The 15868-nt window shown below is 46.0% G+C and overlaps 1 protein-coding gene across 3 annotated transcripts in view; it reads right to left on the minus strand.

The window, feature by feature from the left end:
* Positions 1 to 15868, minus strand: part of LOC139268989 (clustered mitochondria protein homolog) — a 93983-nt gene that overhangs the window by 14338 nt on the left and 63777 nt on the right. For all 3 annotated transcript variants that reach the window (XM_070887908.1, XM_070887906.1, XM_070887907.1), the window contains 5 exons: positions 15305 to 15457; positions 14432 to 14494; positions 7953 to 8191; positions 7197 to 7281; positions 3811 to 3964 (listed from right to left, as the gene is read on the minus strand). In XM_070887908.1, coding sequence (XP_070744009.1) covers positions 3811 to 3964; positions 7197 to 7281; positions 7953 to 8191; positions 14432 to 14494; positions 15305 to 15457 — 694 coding nt within the window. The remainder of the gene's footprint in view (positions 1 to 3810; positions 3965 to 7196; positions 7282 to 7952; positions 8192 to 14431; positions 14495 to 15304; positions 15458 to 15868) is intronic.

Raw genomic sequence — 15868 nt, forward strand, 5'->3', positions numbered from 1 at the left:
GGAAGGAGGCCGTTTTGGCCCATCGTGTCCGCACCGGCCGACCAAGAACTATCCAGCTTAATCCCACTTTCCAGCTCTTGGTCCGTAGCCCTTTACATTATGGCACTTTAAGTGCACATCCAAGTATCTTTTAAATGTGGTGAGGATTTCAGGCAATGAGTTCCAGACCCCCACCACCCTCTGGGTGAAGAAATATCTCCTCTAAACTGCGCCCCCCCCACCCAATTACTTTAACTTTATGCCCCCTGGTTGTTGAGCCCTCGGCCAAGGGAAACAGGTCCTTCCTATCCACCCTATCCCAACCCTCAATCAGGTCTCCCCTCAGCCTCCTCTGTACCAAAGAAAACAGACCCAGCATCTCCAATCTTCCCTCATAGCCAAAATTCTCCAGTCCAGGCAACATTCTTGTAAATCTCCTCTGCACCCTTTCCAGTGCAATCACATCTTTCCTGTAATATGGTGACTAGAACTGCACACAGTACTCCAGCTGCGGCCTAACCAGTGTTTTATACAGTTGAAGCATAACCTCCTTGCTCTTGTATTCCATGCCTCGACTAATAAAGGCAAGTATTCCATATGCCTTCTTAACCACCTTATTTACCGGGCCTGCTACCTTTAGGGATCTGTGGACCTGCGCTCCAACATCCCTTTGTTCCTCTATACTTGTCAATGTCGTACCATTTAATGTGTATTCCCTTGGCTCTTTAGTCCTCCCCAAATGCATTACCTCACACTTATCCAGATTGAATTCCATTTGCCATTGTTCTGCCCACCTGACCAGTTCATTGATATTTTCCTGCAGTTCATAGCTTTCTTCATCATTATCAACCACACAGCCTATTTTAGTGTCATCTGCAAACTTCTTAATCACACTCCCAACATTTAAGTCCAAGTCATTGATATATACCACAAAAAGCAAGGGACCCAGCACTGAGCCCTGCAGAACCCCACTGGATACAGCCCTCCAGTAACAAAAACACCCATCAACCATTACCCTTTGCTTCCTGCCTCTGAGCCAATTTTGGATCCAACTTGCCATTTTGCCCTGGATCCAATGGGCTATTATTTTCGTGACCAGTCTGCCATACGGGACCTTATCAAAAGCTTTGCTAAAATCCATATACACTACATCATACGCACTGCCCTCATCAACCTTCCTGGTTAACTCCTCGAAAAATTAAATCAAGTTAGTCAGACACGACCTTCCCTTAACAAATCCATGCTGACTGTCCTTAATTAATCCATGTCTTTCCAAATGAAGATTTATCCTGTCCCTCAGAATTTTTGTCCAATTTTCCCACCACCGAGGTTCGGCTGACTGGCCTGTAATTACTCAGCCTATCCCTTGCTCCCTTTTTAAACAAAGGTACAACATTAGCAGTCCTCCAGTCTTCTGGCACCGCACCTGTAGCCAGAGAGGATTGGAAAATGATGGTCAGAGCCTCTGCTATTTCCTCTTTTGCTTCTCTTAACAGCCTGGGATACATTTCATCTGGGCCTGGGGATTTATCCACTTTCAAAGCCGCTAAGCCCCTTAATACTTCCTCTCTCCCTATGTTTATCTCGTCTATTATTTCACACTCCTCCTCCCTCATGGCAAGGTCTGCATTGCCCCTTTCTTTTGTGAAAACAGATGCAAAGTATTTATTAAGAATCCTATCCTCCACACACAGATTTCCTTTATGGTCTCTAATAGGCCCCACTCTTTCTCTAGTTATCTTCTTGCTCTTAAAATGTATTTATAAAACATCTTTGGGTTTCCCCTGATTTTACTTGCCAACATTCTTTCATGCTCTCTCTTTGCTTTCCTAATATATTTTTTAATTGCACCCCTGCACTTCTTATACCCCTCGAGTTTCTGCAGTGTTGAGTTCCCGGTACCTGTCATAAGCTTCCCTTTTTTTCTTTATCTTATTCTGCATGTCCCTTGACATCCAGGGGGCTCTAGATTTGTTAGCCCCACCCTTGGGGAACATACTTGCTCTGTACCCTCAGGATCTCCTCCTTGAATGCCTCCCACTGCTCTGACACTGATTTACCATCAAGTAGTCATATCCAGTTCACTTTGGCCACATCCCATCTCAGCTCAGCAAAATTGGCTTTACCCCAATTGAGAACTTTTATTCCTGGTCCCCCTTTGTCCTTTTCCATAACTACCCTAAATCTTACTGAATTGTGATCACTAGCACCAAAATGCTCTCCCACTGATGCCCCTTCCACCTGCCCCTCTTCATTCCCCAAAACCAAGTCCAGAACCGTCCCCTCCCTTGTTGGGCTTGTTACATACTGGCGAAAGAAGTTCTCCTGAATACATTTTAGGAATTCCACACCCTCTGTACCATTCAGACTATCTTTTTCCCCAGTTAATATAAGGGTAATTGAAATTCCACACTATTACATCTCTATAATTTTTTCACATCGCAGCAATTTGCCCACATATTTGTTCTTCTATCTCCCTGTGACTGCTTGGGGGGTCTATAGTAGACTCCCAGTAGTGAGATTGTCCCTTTTTTGTTCTCATTGCCTTGTTTGATGATCCCTCCAACATATCATCCCAGCTGTAATTGTTTCTTTAATCAATACTTCAACCTCCCCACTTTTTTTTGCCCCCTTCTCTATTCCGTCTGAAAACCCTGTAACCAGGAATGTTGAGCTGCCATTCTTTCAGCCATGTCTCAGTAATAGCTATTATATCATACTCCCAAGTGTCAATCTGTGCTCTCAGCTCATCTGCGTTATTTCCTATACTCCTTGCATTGAATATACCATTTAGTATTTATATATTGAGTAAATACCATTTAATATTACCAAACTCCCCTGCTGTCTATTTTCTAGCCTTTGTTTCCTGTCTTCCAAATTCACTTTCTACTTCTACGCTGCCCAATTCCAGCTTTGCTTCTCTCCCCACTGAATCTTTTCTCCGATTCTCATCTCCCTGCCAAGCTAGTTTAAACCCTCCCCAACAGCACTCGCAATCCCTCCAGTGAGGATACTGGTCCCAGCTCTGTTGAGGTGCAACCCGTCCAACTTGTACAGGGCCCACCTCCCCCAGAAACGGTCCCAATGCCTCAGGAATCTAAAGCCCTCCCACCTGCACCATCTCTCCAGCCACGCATTCATCTTCTCTATCCTCCTATTTCTGTACTCATTAGCATGTGGCACCAGTAGTAATCCGGAAATGACTACCTTTGAGGTCCTGCTTTTTAATCTCTCTCCCAACTCCCTAAACTCTGCCTGTGGGACCTCATTTCTCTTTCTACCTATGTCATTGGTACTGATATGGTCCACGACCTCTGGTTGTTCACCCTCTCCCCCCCAGAATGTTTTGCAGCCACTCGGTGACATCTTTGACCCTGGCACCGAGGAGGCAACATACCATCCTAGAATCACGTCTGCGGCCACAGAAACGCCTGTCTGCTCCCCTGACTATTGATCTTCCCGTGGTGCCATGGACTTGGCTCTGGCTGCACACCCATGCACTTCCAAATCAGGTTAGCTGCAGAGCAAGACTCCCTCTACACTGTTCCAAATATCGGCCAAAAATCTCAGCCCCAGAAAGAGATGCACCCAGCTGTACATCGTGACATCTTCCAGCGTAGCCTTTCATCTTTTACTCAATGCTGAGCAGTTTGGGGCGTGAATGCATGCTCAGTGAGATTTGGTTCATGTGATCCAATTTTATTCTAGACCCTTATCATCTAAAGGAAATGTCACACTCTTTCTATTTGAGCCCATTGGTGAAAGGAAACAATTCTTATCCAATGTTCTACCCAATCACATAGACACTGTCGCCTCGATATAACTATGTACCTTTCTGAATTTTAGTTTGTGCATTCTGATAAAATTTGTCAGCATCTGTTGCCTTCACAATGATGTGCTTGAAGACAGGGAAGGTGTTGACAATATCGTCCTCTGTGAAGGTAGGTTTGTGACGACTATCAAAGTTATATTCCCGCAGCAGAATCTGAGAAAATATATTCAAGAATACAATGAGCAAGCTGCAACAAGTTGAAAAAGGGTTACTGTGAGCTCCTCAGACGGCACAGCAAGTGTATTCGGTGTCGAGTCCTACAGACTGGAACAATCCCAAGTTTGATCCTTCATTTATGCTTGGTAGCTGATTTCAGCTGGGGGAACGGGGGAACGAGAGGTGCTACAATTGACTCAAATGCTCTTGAGATAGAGTGGGGGTGAAGTGAAATAAGCCATGGTTCCTGCTCCTGATCACTATCCAGGGATCCTTGTGGAAAGTGCGCGTGTTTGAACTTCAGGCAAGGACAGGATCAGGATTAGCTGTGACCCATCAATGCCACAGTAGAATAGCTTGTTCATGCTCACTGTTAAGATGCACACATTAAGAATAGACAATTGGGCGCGGTGTCGGAGAGTGACTGGCAATGAGGCACCAAATACCATTGGAATTAGTGTCTTCAAGGGAGGAAACTTTCCTTAAAGCCAGAAGAAATGCAACTGCAGCAGAGCTCCTTAGGAGCCTGCCTGCAGTGCCCCTCTCCGGAGACTGAAGGAGAAATTAGTTTCTTCTCCAAGCCTCATAAATGAAAAAAAAATTAAACCTATCTTTTTGGTGTCTGCTTGCTCAGCTACATTCAATTCTGAAAAACCTTAGTGGAGCAGGCCTAATGCCTGCTCTGCTGAGGGAAGCCCAATTTCCCCGTAGGGTCTTAAAACAGACATTAGACCTCTGGTTAGCATATGCAAGGTGCCCATTGCCTATTCGGCATTGAAAATCATCTGGACAGCAATCCTTGGGGAACAGGGCGCAACACCTGCGAAATAAATGGGTCATTGTGTGTCTGGAAAACCGGTGTAATGATGACTAGTTTCTATCTTGCTGGGATGCCATTTCACAGGAGCCAACAGCTCTCCAGCACTGTGCCAGAATGAGTAATCTTCACCTGCAAGACCAGACCACAGATTTCATCAGACTATTCCAGCTGAGAGGATGTCACGACCGATGAGCTTTTGCTTTTACCAAATAACTGCACAAATGCATTTTGCATCAAGAAAGAGATCAGAGGCACCAATTTAACTGTTTCCCACCCCACCCCATGCCCAGGAGCACTGAAACCAATTGTCTAAACCAACACTGCTCGGATTGATGACTTTTGAAATAATTAACACTGGCCCTGAAATTCTGGTCTCCCCGGGTCCGTACGGATGCAGGAAGGCATTGGAAAAGCCGTTTTTTGGCGCGCAATGCACATGTGCCGAAAACTGGATTTTCTGATCCATCAAGTTTCTGGCTTGACAGATGGCTGCATCTCGGGGAGAAAGACATTCCCACGGCAGAGATTGGGCTATTTGCCCATCTCTTGCCCTGCGAATGTCATTAAAACTCTTGCGCCTGGTAAAAGCAAGCGCATAGCCTACTTTTACCAGCGTAAGAGTTTAAAAACATAGCAAAAACATATTAAAATAAAATTTTAAAACACATATTTGTTAAAAACTCTGCCCACTCAGATAATTTTATTTTAAGCCATAATTAAAACTTTTTTTTTAAATCGGCAAATATTTCTTTTTTCAAAACATTTCTATCAACTTTAATTTCTATAATGTATTTTTTAATGTTTTATGTAGCGTTTGGGTGTGTTTCTCATTCATAGTAATAGGAGTTTCGGACGTGATTGGGTGTCCAGGCCCACGTGACTCCTACGGACGTCCCACCATGAACACGCTCATGACCGGGATCTCTGGTGAGCATTCGACCAAAAGGTAAGTGCACATCTTTTTTCTATTTTTAGTCGAACACCCGTGGGAAGAAGAAACCGGGATTTCTGGGCCACTACCTTCATAGATTGTGATCTTCCCTATCTCCCCTCGAACAGTAGATGGCCTCCTGACATCATTTTCTGCTAAGTGGCTGATTTCAGAGGCAGGAAAACATTGGCTCAGAATCTGCTCCGTAAAATTCTATGAACACCACCTCATAGGACAAAAACATTGAGCTTAAAAACAAACACAGCTTAATTACTGACTGAGTGCTGGGACGATTTTTGTGTCCATTAGTAAAACACAGATGTGTGGTGGTTGCCGTCACTGAAATGTTGTTTGATAATGCTCCTGTGAAGTTCCTTGGGATGTTTTACTACCTTAAAAGGTGCTATTTAAATGCAAGTTGTTGCTGAAATAAAACCGGGACTCTTGTATACGGTTGACCTCTAATCAAATCCAGTTTATGGGACAAATTTTGAGATTTTGAAAATATTCTTAGCAGCCACCAAGTAACTTTAGATTATGTAATCACAGCTGAGAGACTGATCTTTTCTTTAATCAGTATCTGCGCACAGGCACACACGCACACTCCAAGCAGGGGTACCTGGTCAGTGAACAGAAATGGGAATCGGTTAATTTTTCTCCTTCCTAAACTCCCCACTTAACACTGCAGTTGAGACCAAGTTGATTATAGTGCCAGCCATGGCTCAGTGGGTAGCACTCTTGCCTCCAAGTCAGAAGGTTGTTGGTTCAAGTCCCACTCCAGAGACTAAGCTGGTACTCCAGTGCTGTACTGAGGGACTGCTGCACTGTCGGCGTTGCTGTCTGTTGGATGAGATGTTAAACTGAGGCTGCCTGCCCTCTCGGGGATATAAAAGATCCCATGGTGCTATTTCAAAGAAGGGGAATCATGGCTAATATTTATCCCTCAAATCAACATCACTAAAAAACAGATCATCTGGTCATTATCATGTTGCTGTTTATGGGAGCTTGCTGTGTGCAAATTGGCGTCCATGTTTCCTACATTACAACAATGACTACACTCGAAAACTACTTCACTGGCTGTAAAGCAATTTGCGACTTTGTAAAAGGCTCGATATAGATGCAAGTCTTTCTTCATTTAGCTGACATAACAGAAATCAGAAAACAAACCTGGGACTTTTCCAATCTGCTTGGCTCAATCCCACATGGAATAGTGCAATTAAGCCACTCAGCCATGTTGTACAATTTTTTTCTTACATCAAAATAGTGTACTGTATGCTAAACTTTAGTCAATTTTACATCGATTGAAACATTTTGCTCAGAAAGTTGGATTTGTAAACATATTACCTTCACCTGCGTGCTGAACCAACTCAAGCAAAGCAATACCACAGCTGTTGAGAGTGACAGATGGAGGAGTCATACGGTAGTGACAGATTGTGTACGTGTGCACTACATAGTTATAGTGGAAGGATAGGCAGTACCTGAATTCCAGCCTTTATACAGAACTCACGCAGCAGGGACACCTTCTGCAGACCAAACCGCTCGACTGCCTGATCAACTCCGTTACTGGAACACACCAATCACACAAACATCAGCTAACAGCAGGAAGGAAGCCTGGGGCGTTTCAGCAACAAAGAAAAACTAAATAATGGATGGAAACATAGTTGCTCCCTTCCCACTGCCCTGAGAAAATCAGATTGTCATCTCGTGGCTAAGTTTATTTTGAAAGGTTAGTTGCGTACCCAGTCAGTATCTCCCAAGGCCATTCCAGTCGCAATACCTACTGTACTGAATGGAACTACTCCACAACTCCTTCCCCTCAGGAATCTCACTGGGGTGGGATGCAGGTAAGGAGATCCAACATGGTAGGGTTTTGTTCGTGTCTGTGACCCACCTCAAACTAAAGGAATTTTCAGCAACCCACTCCAGAGTAGGGACCAGTGCCTCTCTAACCGGGGACTGGGAAGGTGTCCATGACTATATAGGTCGGCTCTGCTTTTCCTCTTCAGCAATCGTTCAGGACACACGCTGACCTGTACTCTGCACATCCCCAGAGTGTTCCAGCAGAACTCCCAGATGTGAAGCAGGAACAGTCCCACTCCACACATCAACAGACCCGTCAAAAGATTAAAGGCAAGTCATTGCAGGAATTCCTTCAGCTACGGCAATGGATGAGGCAGAACGTGACTGAGAAATAAACATGTGCAAAGGTGCCAACTATCAGTGGCGTTACATACCAGGCCAATACGTAGTCGAAGCTTTCGCTAGCCTCACTGTTGATCTGTTTCCACAGCTCAGTCGGAGTCAAACTGGCCCACGTGGTGTCATTCCCAGCAATCCGCAACTTTCGCTTGCTCTTTTTCCTGCGTGATACAAGTTCATCCGGAAGCAAATGTGCAACAGGGTTGGGGTAGGAGCTCAGCAAGCAGTTCAGAAAGTGACTGACGGCAGATGAGAGCGCCGATATCTCCACACCCTGGGAGAAAAATAATAAAACTTCAAATCACATCAAAATAAATCAGAACTGAAGAACCTGCAAGAGTTAAGAAGAACGATAAATCCCTTATAAAAGGCGACAGTTGTGGCTCAGTGGGTAGCACCCGCGCCTCAGAGTCAGAAGGTTGTAGGTTCAAGTCCCACTCCAGCGATTTGAGCACAAAAATCTAGGCTGACACTCCAATGCAGTACGGAGGGAGTGCTGCACTGTCAGAGGTGTCGTCTTTTGCATGAGACATTAAGCCGAGGCCCCGCCTGCCCTCTCATTTTGATGTAAAAGATTCTATGCCACTATTTCGAAGAAGAGCAGGGGAATTATCCCCTCAATCAACATAACAAAAACAGATTACCTGGTCACTGTCACAGTGCTGTTTGTAGGAGCTTGCTGTGTGCAAATTGGCTGCTGCATTTGCCACATTACAACAATGACTACACTTCAAAAGTAATTTATTGGCTGCAAAATGCTTGGGGATGCACTAAAGACATGAAAGGCGCTATATAAATGAAAGTCTTTTTCTGGTCACTCCCTCTCATTGGGAGCGTTTTAATGTAATGCTGTTCGGCAGCTCTGCAAATATCCATTCCATCTGGCTCCTTCCGCCTGCTCATGAACCCGCTTCTTCGAATACATGTGCCAATAGAGGATATTGAGAATAGTGCTGATAGAAGATATTGAGAATACAGGTTTAGGACAGGTATTTGCCCAGAGCAACAGAGGAAATACAGGACTCCACTCTGTCATGTATTCAACTATCATTGTAACCCATGTATAAACTGACCTAAGTTGTACCTTGAGAACATTGACCACAAGGGGGTGAACTTGTGGGAGACACTCCTAACCTGGACTTTAAGGTATAAAAGGGGAAACTTCACCCACCTTCATCACTTGAGGTCTTGGTAATAAAGGTAACTGGTCACAGAGTGACCTTCTCTCAAGTATGGGCCTCGTGTGCATTTATACTGTATAGTAAGGACGTATCATTGGCGATGAGAAACTGGATTTAAACCATGCAAGCATGGCCACTAGCAGCACAGAAGAGAGGTACTGTGTTGGTGATAATTCGGACGACTTTATTGCGAGACTACAGCAAAGTTTTGTCACTAAGGAATGGTTGGGACAGGATTCGGCCGACAAACGCAGGGCTCATCTCCTGACGGTTTGTGGGTCCAGAACGTACTCCCTGATGAAGGACCTTCTAGCGCCAGAGAAGCCGGCGGATAAGACGTTTGAAGAGCTTAGTAAGTTGATCGGGGAACACCTTAAACCGGCGAGCAGCATGCACATGGCGAGACACCGGTTTTACACGCACTTGCGGCGAGAAAGGCAAAGCGTTCCAGACTTCGTGGCAGATCTCCAGCGACTGGTGAGCCTATGTAAGTTCCAAGATGCATGTAGAGCGGAGATGCTGCGAGACTTTTTTATTGAGGGCATCGGGCACGCTGGGGTTTTCAGGAAACCAATTGAGACCTTGGAAGCGGCGGCTCTAATAGCCCGGACATTTACCTCAGGGGAGGAAGAGACCAGAATGATGTATGACAAAAATCTTGGCTCAAGTCCAGCAAACGACCAGGGAGTCAACATTGTTAATGCGGCACACAGTTCTCTAGGCAGGCAAGGGCAATCGGACATGCCCGAGCATGTAGTCGAACCCAGAGGGGGAATTCAACAGAAACAATGGCTAGCTGAACGGCGATTCATGCCATCGCAATGGACAATGCGGCCAGTAATGGGGCCATCAATATCTGTTAATGGTGCGCTTAAGGACAGTTGCAGAGACAGTCAGAGACGATCGACTGGTAATGGACCTTTTGTTTCCAACAAGGGGCCTCCAGCTCATGCTGGAGATGTGGAGGCAAACACCCAGCCAGAGCTTGCAGGTATCAGCAATGTACCTGCAGAAACTGCAAAGTCAGCGGTCACTTGGCGCGTATGTGCAGGAAGCCTGCAGCCAGGTTGATGTACGAGGAGGACAGGCCCGATGCAAGCCCTACGAGGCCAAATGAATACTGGGGAAATCGCTGGAAGCTGAAGTTCAGCGAGTTCATGTGGAGCACATATACAGTTCATATACCTGGACACCACCGATAATAATGAAAGTGCTCCTCAATGACATCCCAGTATTAATGGAGCTAGATACGGGGTGCAGCCAGACCCTGATGAGTATCAAACAGTCCAAAAGGTTGTGGGTGTCCAACGCCAGGAGGCCAAAATTATTGCCGATTGACGCACAACTACGGACATATACAAAGGAGATAATTCCGGTGCTAGGCAGCGCCTAGTCGTAACCCACAAAGATTCGGAGAACAGGTTGCCATTCTGGTTTGTCCCAGGGGATGGTCCCGCACTACTGGGGAGGAGTTGGCTTGTTGTCATGAACTGGAAATGGGGCGCTGTCAATGCAATTTCTTCTGTGGAGAGTGTATCATGCTCACAGGTCCTGGACAAATTTGACTCATTATTTCAACCCGGCATCGGCACTTTCATGGGGGCCAGGTTGTGATTCACATAAACCCGGACGCCAGGCCAGTACACCACAAGGCCAGAGCGGTGCCGTACGTGATGCGGGAAAAGATAGAATGCGAATTGGACCGCCTGCTGAGGGAAGGCATCATCTTGCCAGTCGAATTCAATGACTGGACGAGCCCGTGCTCAAAGCGGATGGGTCGGTCAGGATATGTGGCGATTACAAGGCCACCATCAATCAGGTGTCACTCCAAGACCAGTACCTGCTACCGAGAGCGGAGGACCGCTTTGCAATGCTATCCGGTGGCAAACTTTTTTCAAAATTAGACCTGACCTCAGCTTACATGACCCAGGAGCTGGCGAGTGAGTTGAAGAAGCTGACCACCATCACGACACACAAGGGGTTGTTTGAGTATAACAGATGTCCGTTCGGGATTCATTCAGCCGCCACGATCTTTCAGTGAAATATGGAAAGCCTCCTCAAGTCGATTCCAAGGACGGTGGTTTTTCAAGACGACATCCTCATCACGGGTCGCGATGCTGAAGAACACCTCCACAACCTGGAGGAGTTGCTACGCAGACTGGACCGGGTAGGACTGCGACTGAAAAAGGCGAAGTGCTTCTTCTTAGCTCCAGTGGTAGAATTCCTGAGGAGGAGGGTAGCAGCAGATGGGATCAGACCTACTGCGTCCAAAACGGAAGCGATCCAGAGAACACCCAGACCCCATAACACGACAGAGCTGCGTTCGTTCCTGGGGATTCTGAACTATTTTGGTAACTTTCTTCCCAAATTGAGCACGCTATTAGCGCTGCTACACGTGCTGCTTCGCAAAGGTCGTGATTGGGTCTGAGGAGACAGCCAGGAAAGGGCTTTTGATAGAGCACGCAATTTGTTATGCTCCAACAAACTGTTAACGTTATACGACCCGTGTAAGAAACTTGTTTTAACGTGCGATGCGTCGTCCTATGGGGTCGGGTATGTGTTGCAGCATGTGAATGCCAATGGTCAGTTACAGCCGGTAGCTTATGCCTCCAGAAGTCTGTCCCAGGCAGAAAGGGGCTACAAGGATGGTAGAAAAGGAAGCGCTAGCATGTGTGTATGCAGTAAAAAAAAATGCACCAGTACCTGTTTGGCAGTAAATTTGAGCTGGAGACAGATCACAAACCCCTTACATCCCTTTTGGCCGACAACAAGGCCATAAATGCGAATGCATCGGCCTGCATACAGAGGTGGGCACTTAAGTTAGCCGCCTATGATGACACAATTCGGCACAGACCGGGCACTGAAAACTGCGCCGATGCACTCAGCAGGCTCCCACTAGCCACCACTGAGGGGGCAACTGAGCATGATGCTGAGATGGTCATGGCTGTTAAAGCTTTTGAAAGCGAAGGCTCACCTGTGACAGCCCATCAGATTAAAGTCTGGACAAATAAAGACCCACTACTGTCTTTAGTTAAGAAATGTCCCGAGGAATTTAAACTGTTTCATAGGCGCAAGGATGAACTCTCGATTCAGGCCGATTTATCAGAGAACTTCACAATTAGCACCCGGGCATTGTCATGATGAAGGCAATTGCCAGGTCACACATTTGGTGGCCAGGGATAGATGCAGACCTGGAACTTTGTGTTCGCAGGTGTAACACGTGTGCTCAGCTGGGCAATGCACCCAGGGAAGCCCCCCTTAGCCCCTGGTCCTGGCCCGCCAAGCCAGGTCATGCATCTATGTGGACTTTCATGGGAAAAATGTTTTTGGTTGTAGTAGACGCCTACTCGAAATGGATTGAGTGTGCCATTTTAAATTCAAGCACATCCTCTGCCACGGTAGAAAATCTATGGGCAATGTTCGCCGCCCATGGTCTACCGGATGTCTTGGTCAGCGACAATGGCCCGTGCTTCACAAGCACTGAATTCCAGGACTTCATGGCAGGAAATGGAATCAACCATGTCAGAACGGCACCGTTCAAGCCGGCCTCAAACGGCCAGGCAGAATGAGCAGTGCAGATAATCAAACAGCAGATGCTCAGAATCCAAGGAGGTTCCCTACAAAGCTGCTTATCACGCCTCCTGTTGGCCAATAGATCCCGACCACACTCGCTCACAGGGGTTCCACCCGCAGAGCTGCTAATGAAAAGGACGCTCAAAACCAGGTTATCCCTTATACACCCTACTATGAAAGAAATTGTTGAGAGCAGGCATCAGTCACAATATGACTACCATGACAGGAATGCGAGGGCGTGATGTATTGATGTCAATGACCCTGTTTTTGTCCTTAATTACGCTGCAGGGCCCAAATGGCTTGCAGGCACTGTGATTGCCAAAGAGGGGAATAGGGTTTTGGTAGTTAAACTTACCAATGGACAAATCTGCTGCAAACACATGGATCAAACTAAAAAGGAGGTTCAGCAACCCCATAGAAGAAGCAGAGGAAGAACACAACACAGAGTTTACTCCACCACAGGTGACCGAACACCAGAACCGGAGGAGAGCCCAGTCACTGTGGGCAGTCTGGACAGGCCTGAGGCGCCACAAACAGCAGACACTCAGGCCAGCGCCCAACAACCGGAGCCCCAACTCAGGCGCTCTACAAGGGAGCGTAAACCACCAGAGAGACTTAACCTGTGATCCCAATAAGACTTTGGGGGGGAGGTGATGTCATGTATTCAACGATCATTGTAACCCATATATAAGCTGACCTAAGTTGTACACCTTGAGAACATTGACCACAAGGGGGTGAACTTGTGGGAGACACTCCTAACCTGGACTTTCAGGTATAAAAGGGGAAGCTCCACCCACCTTCATCACTTGAGGTCTTGGTAATAAAGGTAACTGGTCACAGAATGACCTTCTCTGAAGTATGGGCCTCGTGTGCATTTATACTGTATAGTAAGGACGTATCACACTCCAGTCAATTATTTCAACTTCCATGAACACGGAGAAAATTGTACAACAACATGCCAACAAAAAGGTAACCATCAACATGTAGAGTCAGGGATCGGAGTGTGGGGGGAATGGCTGGCAATCTCCTCAAAAGAGCCAAACACAAGATATTTCCTTAAGTTTCTTTTAGTTACCTTGAATATTCTTGCTTCCTCTCCTGAAGGTGCTGACACATGCTCGAAACCCGTTCAGGTTTGCGACGGCCAATAACCCGTGCCTAATCCTTTCCCCACACAGCACACATCACTGGATAGCGACCAGGAGCGGTGATCCTGGCTGTTTTTTCACCCCCTCTCAGTAACTCAAAAGCCACCAAGGCCAATTTTAACACTGCTGCTGAACTGATGGAGACCAGCTAAGTCAGCACAGAACATGAATTGTGTTACGTTTAGAATAACTCCACAAGACTGTACATCTTAAGCTCAAACTGTTGTGACCGTGGTCTCTTTTTTGTAACTCCAGAGGAGGCAGCATGGTAGTCTGCCTTTTATACCTGCTTGCCCAGGGTATGCAGGTGACCCTTCGGTCTCCCACAGGTGGCAAGTCTTGCACATTGGTAGAGTTTACATACATAAATTGAACCGGGGTCATTCCTGCTCAGTGGCCGGGGGGGGTGGAGGGAAAAGAGCACATGATTACACCCAATGTTCCCGCTAAGGTGCACGCACGCGCAGCCATGCAGTAATCCGAAAGATCCCGCGCAGGCCGCTCACTGGCTTCGACATTGTAAATTCAGCGAACGTCAGTTATACCCCGTCTCTCCAAGTCATAGTTAATGGAAGAAAATAATGACTTTATTCTGTGAATAGAGGGGATTACCTGCAGGTAGAGGACTATGATGTGCTTTGCCGCCCGCATGATGATTTCACTGATGAGCAGTCTCTGCAGAAATACAAACATTGAATCTTAGATGGCGATCAGCTACTCAAGGTCTAGGATTATAATGAGCAAACTCAGCTACTGTATTAAACTTTACAGGTATCAATCCCAGTAACCCCTTTCAGGGTCGTATCTAAATCCCAAACAGACAACACGGGAGATTTATTGGTGCTTCAAAAAGATAAACCACCACATCAACTGGAAAAGGCAAATACCATAGAATTATACCACTGCATGCTTATTATAAAGACACTTGGCCAGGAGATAATTATTTGTTCCATTACAGATCGTCTCTTTCCCACCACCGAGATATCATTAGATATCCATGATGCTTCAGTCTTGTATCGTCATGTATGCAAGTACATAACCCATATATTTCCACCATATCTAATTTTCTCCCCTCCTCTTCAGAACATGATGCCTTGTGCTGGAGTACAGTTCCACAAGCACCAGCTACTCTTTGGTACATTGCTCGAGTGGCTCTTTCTATGTGTAATATCAGTGAGGGGAGCATCACACCCAATACGATCTGCATGCACTCTCACCCAGGGATGCCAAGGCTGATTCTAGGGCCCCACTGCCATCTTGGCTGAGATCACAGCAGAGGCAAGGGTTCAAAGCTGGACATCCCTGGTCTGTATGGCTCAGTTCCACACTATGCAGTGCAATTATGAACTAAGACATTGGGAGAGCCCATCATGTGCAAACTCAGGATTATCAATTATGGATGATGACATTTTATGTCCATATATGTACACAGTTTGGTAATCAGTCCTCCCCACAAAGCAATCTCTCTCTTTGTTGAATACATACCAAGATGTGATCCAGATATTGTTTGTCTTCTGACTGACTTATCATCTGTGTTATTTTACCAATGTATCGAATATTAATCCCATGTTTGTGCAGGGCATCGGTCATTGTGGTACCATCGGCAGGCACAGCGACATGACTCACACAGTCTTTGATCTGGAAATCAAAATGAGGGAGAGCGCTCAGCCTGTATTCCAGACACCATCTAAGAAGACATTGTCTCTCAACAGCCACATCCCCACAACATCACCTCTGTAACCACTTCATGACAAACAACAGCTGTGAAAACATTCCATCCAAAAGTGCTTATTTGTTTTCAAACTTTGTGAGGTCTGAGGCTTGCAATTAGAACTATCTATACTAGTCCAATGTCCCTGCTCTCTCTCCAAATCCTTTAATATGTTCTTTAAGTATTTATCTCCTGAAATATCATTTTTGACTCGGTTCAGTACCTACTGGTGATAAAGCATTCCATAGTCCAATAAACATTTGCATTACAACAGTCATTCTAACCTCTCCCTTATACTTCTATTACTAAGAAGCGGGTGATCCTAGTTACCAATTCAC

The sequence above is a fragment of the Pristiophorus japonicus genome, chromosome 8 (genome assembly GCF_044704955.1).
Source record: "Pristiophorus japonicus isolate sPriJap1 chromosome 8, sPriJap1.hap1, whole genome shotgun sequence".
NCBI classification, from domain to species: Eukaryota; Metazoa; Chordata; class Chondrichthyes; family Pristiophoridae; genus Pristiophorus; species Pristiophorus japonicus.